The sequence below is a fragment of the Musca domestica genome, unplaced genomic scaffold (assembly GCF_030504385.1).
Source record: "Musca domestica strain aabys unplaced genomic scaffold, Musca_domestica.polishedcontigs.V.1.1 49, whole genome shotgun sequence".
NCBI lineage: Eukaryota > Metazoa > Arthropoda > Insecta > Diptera > Muscidae > Musca > Musca domestica.
In genome coordinates, this window is record NW_026712344.1 from 3,383,166 (window position 1) to 3,390,980 (window position 7,815).

Below are 7,815 nucleotides of genomic sequence, written 5' to 3' on the forward strand. Positions count from 1 at the left end.
AGGGTTTGTCCTTTGGATTTACTTATTTCATAGCAAATACCAAGCGTGCAGGAAACTGCATTTTTTTTTTAAATAGAGTAGCATTTCTATTGCAATTAGTGAATTCGAGATAGCAACATACTTCGCCGTAATAAGCGTATTTCAAATAAATTGTTGTGTTGCTTTTTAGTGTTAGCCTAAGGCGTTGTGGGTCAATGGTTCTTATTAAAATCATATCCCAATCTTATCCGATTTAAATATAATTTTAAAACAATTACTTTTACACCAAACTCCGCCACACCTTTCATATTTCATTGAAATTGGTGCGTCAAATATGTGAAATCGGCCGAGAATATATATATGGGAGCTATATCCAAATCTTAACTAATTTCCAATTAATTTATCACATTTATTATTATAACCAAATTCCGCCACACATTCTGAATTTCATTGGAATCGGTCATATATGGTGCATAATATGTATGAAATCGGCCGAAATATATATGTTAGCTATATCCAAACCTCAACTGATTTCAATACAATTTGGCAATTTTTTCTGGTGCCAGATTTTGTCTCTCTCGCTTTAGGTGCATCAAATATTGAAATCGGCTGAGTATATATATGGGAGCTATAATCACATCTGAGCGTATTTGAATATAATTTGTCAAATTTATTTTTGTACCAAATTTAGCCACTCATGCCGAATTTCGTTGGAATCGGAAATACGTATCGTGTTTTGTGCATCAAATATGTGAAATCGGCGGAAAATATATATGGGAGCTATATCCAAATCTGAACCGATTTTAATATAATTTGACTAATTTATTTTCTAATCAAAATCCCGTTACATATTCCAAATTTCTTTGGAATCGAACATACATATCGTGTATGGTGCATAAAATACATGAAATCGGTCGAAAATATATATGAGAGCTATATCCAAATCTGAACCGACTTTAATATAATTTGACAAATGTATATTTGTTTTAATTTCCGCTACACATTCCAAATTTAATTGAAATTAGAGATACATAGCGTGTTTGGTGCATCAAATACATGAAATCGGTCCAAAAATATATATGGGAGCTATATCCAAATCTCAACCGATTTCAATTTAATTTGACAAATTCATTTTGGCTCCAAATTCCGTTACTTATTTTAAATTTCATTACAATTGGAAATACATATCGTGTTCGGTCCACCAAATACATGAAATCGGCCGAAAATGTATATGGGAGCTATATCCAAATCTGAACCGATTTCAATTTAATTTGGGAATTAAATTTTTTAGATAAAATCTATCACACGTTTCAAATTTCATTGAAATTGGGGATACATAGCGTGTTTGGTGCATCAAATGCTTGAAATCGGCCGAAAATATATATGGGAGCTATATCCAAATCTGAACCGATTTCAATATAATTTGACAAATTTATTTTCGGATTAAATCCCGTCACACATTCCAAATTTCATTGGAATCGAACATTCATATTGTGTTTGAGGCATCAAATGAACGAAATCGGTCGAAAATATATATGGGAGCTATATCCAAATCTGAACCGATTACAATATAATTTGGCAAACTTATTTTTGTTCCAAATTCCGTTACGTATTCAAAATTTGGAGACTGTATCTTCAACCAATCAATAGATATGTGCATATAAAATCTAAATTTTTGGGAGGTACCTCCGATTCTGATGCTATATCTCCAGTTCCAAGTGGAAATTCAAAAATGTATATAGCCTATATTACTTTCAGGCGATGTTGCAGTATATATGGAAATTTTCAGGAAAATCTATTCAGCGGTTTTCGAGTCCATAAATTACAAACAAACAAACAAACAAACATACAAACATTTTCCTCTTTTATAGATATAGATGTCTTTGGTATAAAGATGGGACAAGGCAGAGTCAAAATATTGTCACCAGGTGTAAATAGCTCTGTTGTTACGATATCGTAACAACATAGTTACCAATGTTAAGTTGTTTTAACAGCAAATGTAATTTTCAATTAATTGAAAACGTCAAAGGAATGCAATTTTGAGACCAATTTTTTGGTTTACAGAAAATGTTATTCGTAAAATTGCTCTGTAAATATGATTTTTATGCTAACATCTCACTGTTGTGAGGAGCGCCCCTATATATTTTTCACCTGAACTATTCTTCCAAAATGCATTTTTTCCAGTCTTTACCATTTTAGGTCTTTGACATTATTTACCGGAGGTGTTTCAAATTTCGTATTTAGAATTCATAATCGGTACTACAGTCTATGACAATAAATTGCATATGCCCTGCACGTCTTCGTATAGCATATTTTGAGGATTTTAGCGACATTATTCGCCGGTTTTTTTCAAGTTTCGTATTGGAGGTCTGCGTTTTTTCAAGATTTTAACAGAATTTTAAACGCATTTTATTTTTTTGAAAATGTCCAAATTTGTACCAAATGGTGGTGGCTATTTAAAATTTGAAACGGCCGAACTTATTGCTTCTTTACTCGTTCCTGTTATTATTTCTTGCGCTGCACAGTGCAATTGTGTTTTTTTTTTTAATTTGAAATAAATGGTTTGAAATAAATGGCTAAGTATTTACATCATGTTACACGAAAATGTTAAGTTTGGCTGCTTTAATTTAAATCGACTTTATACATTTACATGTATTTATTTATTTTACATTTATGTTTAGAGGGATCACTGATAAATTAAACAAATTCTAAGTCGTAGACTCTTTGTCGATTAATAAATAAGAAATTTAGTTTAGGGCAAAAATGTAGTTAAATTTTTACTTTCTTTTTTCCCACAATGATAATTTATCTGAATGAAATTATTAAATGTTTTTACATTTCCCATTTAAAACACTTTGGAACTAATATTAATTAGTTTTTTTCTGTGCTGCTTTTCCGCAAAACTGCATCACTAATCGGACATTAATTCGAGCGTTATTCATTAACACCCTGTTGTTTTTTGTAGTTTTTTATTAATACCTATTTTTGTAGTACGTTTGTCGTTCCAGCTCGTTGAAAATAATAAAAAATTAATAAACACTGTTATTACATAAATAACGAACTAGACAAAAATGTTGGACAACTTATTTTTGGCAATTAGTTTTTTTTCGGGGGTAAAATAATTGAAATGGAATTAAAATTTAAATTTATCAGTGCCTACCTTCTGAGATAGGGCTGGAAAAATATCGACTTTTATCTTTTGAAAACATCTACGGCATTGCAAAAAGTTAGCAGAAGGTTGCGGAATTTCACCAATGTTATTACACCATATTTTGCCTTAAAACTTGGGTATTAGGGACTATAAAGCTCAAAATAAATATAAAATCTTCGAAATATACGAAAATTATACGAAATCCTTAATTATTTACTCTTTCGAGTTGAGTTTTTTTCCATCGAATAATAATCTTGGCTTTTGGGAGCCATTTCCACCTCGGAGGATTTTCCCACAGGAGAAATTGGCGTATCTGGGACTCAAAAAGCCCAAGAGCTATTGTCGAGAAACCATCCTTCCAATCCTCAACTTGTGACAGTTTGAAGCGTACTTTTCTGGAAAAGAAGTAAGGTTAACACTTACAGAGAACGAATTGCACCATTAGGAGTAGATGCTCTATAAAAGTAAATTCTAAATACTTCATATTTATCGAAAAGATATGATATAAAATTGTTTATATACCCGGTACTAAGTAATAAGTAAATATGTAACAAAGCAGGAGGTTGTAAATTTAATACTAGACGTCGGTAAACTAAGAAACAACAAATAAAAAAGTAGTAAGTTCTATAGGGCCGAATTTTGAAAACTCTCCACCATTTGGAACGAATTTAAAAATTTTCAAAAAAAAAAAAAAAATCCGTTTAAAAGTTTGTTATTGAGGTCTACATAAACGACGACGTAGACATGTATGAGCAACTTTGTCATAAGCCATTACAATATTCAAATATGAAACTTAAAATGAAAAAAATCCGGCGAATAATATAACTAAAATCATCAAAATTCCGAATATTGGGAGGTACACTTATATAGGGGCTATACGAAGACCTGAACCTGCATAGACAATTTTTTGTCACAGGCTGTAGTAAATATTAGGAACTTCAAATACAAAATTCCAAACAATATAGGGAGGTACTGATTTTTGGGACCTATACGAAGACCTGGACCCGCAAGAACAATTTTCTGTCATAGACTGTAGTTCCTATTACGAACTCTAAATACGTAATTTGAAACAACTCAGGTGAATAATGTCGTTAAAATCATTAAAATACCGAATATTGAGAGGTACCGTTATATCGAGGCTATACGAAGACACTGCAAAAAAGTCAAATGCCATAATTTTTACATTTTTTGGGATGAAAGCAAAAAATGTCGGAAATAGCGTCAAAGTTTAAAAAAGTTTATATTTGTTCGAATTGGTCACCTTTGGCTTGAATTATGGCCTTCAAACGGCCAATGAAACCGTCACACGCTTCCCGAATGTTGCTCTGCGCTATTTTTGCCCATTTCGAGCGAAGCGCTTGCTCGAGGTGATCCACACATTGGTATTTTTTAGTGCCAACCTTGCTTTCAAAAATACTCCAGACACAATAGTCCAACGATTTGGTATCCGGAGATTTTGGTGGCCATTGGGCACTGGAAACGAAGCGAGGAACCTCATTTTGTAACCATTCGTGGGTGAAGCCTGCTGAGTGCGATGGTGCCGAGTCCTGTTGGAATGTTCAAGGTCTGCGGCTAAAATGTTTGCGTGCCCAAGCCTTAATACACCCTTCAGAATATTTCCGCGATAATATTCGGCATTTATTCTGATGCCACGGTCGATTAATACGAGCAGAGAGCGACCATCGGCTGTTGTGGCAGCCCAACGTATATGCACATTTTCAGCTGACCTCTTTGGCAAGTAAACACGAAAATTTTGTTCGTTTACAACCTGCTGGACAACGAATGTTTTCTCATCGAAGAAAACCAAATTCGGCAGTTCACCACATTCGGCCAAGCGAAGCAACTCTTTAGATCTTTTGAGTCTATTTTCTTTATGTTGCGGTGTAAGTTCTTGTAATTTTTGGAATTTCAATGGCTTTACCCGAGCTCATTTTTCAATATTTGCCGAATGGAATATTGCGATATGTTCAGCTCACAAGCCATTTTTCGGCCACTGCGACGCGGGTTTCGATTAAGTCGCTTCTTAACTTTTCGAACTATTTCTGCTGATGTTGCTGTTTTCTTCCGTCCACTTCCTTGACGTCGGCCTACGCAACCAGTACGAGACACAAAAAAATTATTCAAATTTAAATGCTGGAGTGATCGAACGATAGCTACTTGTGTTTTTACAGCCAAATTAAAGAAATCACACTATCACGCTTGAATTCCATCACCAGTAACTTTTTTTCTGGAAAATTCTCAACAAAATGCTTTTGTACGTTTGTAAACAATATAATGAGCTCTCACTGGAACAATTTTAACAGCTGTCGGACGAGTGGCCTAGAAATGACAGCAGTCTGAAGTTGGTTGGAGGTTTTTTCATCCCTTCCCTTAGATTTCAAATTATGACTGCTTTAAAGCCATAATACGCTTTCAATAAAGTTTATTGTTGGTATTCACAAAAATTCCCAATACTTCACATAAATTCCCTAAATAAACATTTATTTGATACGGGTAGCTCTACTAAATATGCACTGTGGTGTAGGGTATCATATGGGCGACTTTTTATTAATTTTTTTGTTGCAGTTTTTCATTAGTTACATTTCAAATGTGTGGAGGGTGTACAAGATGGAGAATACAACTTTGGTCGTTTTCTATAAGATTTTCCAGATTTTCCATTTGGTTTTGTATTTTTTTAATGCAATTGTGTTTTTCAATTTTTTGCCCGAGTAAATTGATATTTTTACAAAGTATATAAAAATAAAAATATCAATTCTGTGAAAAAAGCGAAAAGTAATCACTTGGAAAACCCTTCTAAGCAGATTACAAATGAAGCGTTACCAAGAATTTCGTATTGTTGTTTTTTTTTACTTATTTTATTGATTCTATTGTTGTTATTTTGTTTTGTTTTATTTTTCCTAAGAGGAAACCCCCTTCCAGTTCTATTGAAACTGATCGATTTCAGTTGCTCGTTGACACAGTAAGATTTCTATTAAATGGGTTAATTTCACTTAAAATAATTTCATTTAAGATTCGAGTTTTGTTTCTACATAGGGGAAATACATATTGATAAGTCGTACTTATATATATGTATATGGTTGTATATACAAAGGTTTAACTGTATTTGAGTCAAGCCATACATGAAGCTTCGCATCACCAACTTTAATAACGTTTCACGCTGTTGCAATAGTTCGAGTGCACTCGCTGACAGGCAGCAAAGTCGGCATACTGATAGAGACAACAATGGAAACATTCCACAGGATAGACATATTGGTATCCTATTGACCATTCAAAGAGAAAGTTATGAAAAGAATTAATGGCATTTCATTAAGGTGTTGGACTATTCGAGTACAAACCTTTACATGTCCATAGCCAACGTGCGTGACCGTATTGTTTCTTGAAATAACATTTTCTATTATGATAATCCGGATAACCAGGATAATGGGGATATGTGGGTCGATTGGGAGCATCTGTGACGGGATTTTGTGGGGTGGAGTTATTTGGTTTGTTGGCTTCAGTTGTTGGTGATGTTGTGGGTGCTATTGATGGCACAGTGGGCTCTGCTTCGGTAGTGGTGGTAGTTGTGGTAGGCTCGGGCGTTGTGGGCTCTGGTGTTTGGGGTTCTGGTGTTGTGGGCTCTGGTGTTGAGGGTTCTGGTGTTGGGGGTTCTGGTGTTGTAGGTTCTGGTGTTGGGGGTTCTGTTGTTGTAGGTTCTGGTGTTGGGGGTTCTGGTGTTGTGGGTTCTGGCGTTGTGGGTTCTGGTGTTGTTGGTTCTGGCGCCGTGGGTTCTGGCGTTGTGGGTTCTGGTGTTGGGGGTTCTGGGGTTGTGGGCTCTGGCGTTGTTGGTTCAGTCGTTGTAGGTTGTGTTGTTGTCGTTGTGGGAGGATCTAAATCCGGCGGTGGCATATCTTGGGCCAAAGCTCCAATAAGTAACAAACTGAAGATTACATAAAATTTCAACTAAAAAAAAAAAAAAAATAAAAAGTATTCATGTTTTTATTATTTGGCTTTCCCCGGCGGGCAATTTTTTCGCACAGTTTCTATTCCGTACCATTTTGTTTCGTTTGATTTTTGTGCAATTGGTGCAATTTTCTAAAAATATAAATTCTTCGAAATAGTTTTTTTTTTTATTTATTTTGAATTTGTCGAACGTATGATTAACGTGTGTGCTACTTAGTGGCCGTGCTATTTTGTACTAAAAACTGTTCAATTACCCACATCGTTACCAAGTCTCTCAGTTCACGATGTTGGAGAAGCGTTGTTTGACTCTGTCGTTCGTTGAATTGTTTATTTTGGTTGATATGGAACCAGCAATGCCGGCTGCGAATGAAAAACAAAACAAAAGCAGATCAATTCTTTTCGCGTTTATTTTGAGGGGGGGGGGGTGAGTGGGGCAATTGGATTGGTGACATGTTAGCTCCCCTTGCTGTATTAGAAACATAATTCGCATATCTCTTGGGGATGATTACTCATGTCAAATCAAAGTTTATATTTCTTCGTCTCGAATATCAGAAGTGATTCAGATTTGATGAGGTTCGTCAGTAAATGAGTGAATTTTAAAATATTTCTCGCTCAAATTATTCATATTACTCTCTCACTCAGAAGCCACATCAGATATAGGGATACATCCTGATTGTTTTTGTTGTTGTTGTTTTATGCCTTTTGTTTGTTGTTATGCCTTTTTGTATTTGTTTGTAACATGGAGA

The 7,815-nt window shown here is 34.7% G+C and overlaps 1 protein-coding gene across 3 annotated transcripts; it reads right to left on the bottom strand.

Moving 5' to 3' along the window:
- Nucleotides 1–5,522: 5,522 nt before the first annotated feature.
- LOC101892779 (proteoglycan 4) lies at nt 5,523–7,438 on the bottom strand. 3 transcript variants are annotated; one of them, XM_011292630.3, is made up of 3 exons: nt 7,324–7,438; nt 6,466–7,069; nt 5,523–6,387 (listed from the first exon to the last, which is right to left on the bottom strand). In XM_011292630.3, the coding sequence occupies exons 1-3, from the start codon at nt 7,327–7,329 to the stop codon at nt 6,272–6,274; spliced, it is 726 nt and encodes a 241-aa protein (XP_011290932.2). In that variant the 5' UTR covers nt 7,330–7,438; the 3' UTR covers nt 5,523–6,271. The 3 variants fall into 3 exon arrangements, with proteins under 3 accessions (XP_011290932.2, XP_005179648.2, XP_058983963.1); XM_005179591.4 differs by lacking the exon at nt 7,324–7,438 and adding an exon at nt 7,161–7,317; XM_059127980.1 differs by lacking the exon at nt 7,324–7,438 and adding an exon at nt 7,145–7,299.
- Between the last annotated feature and the right edge of the window lie 377 nt (nt 7,439–7,815).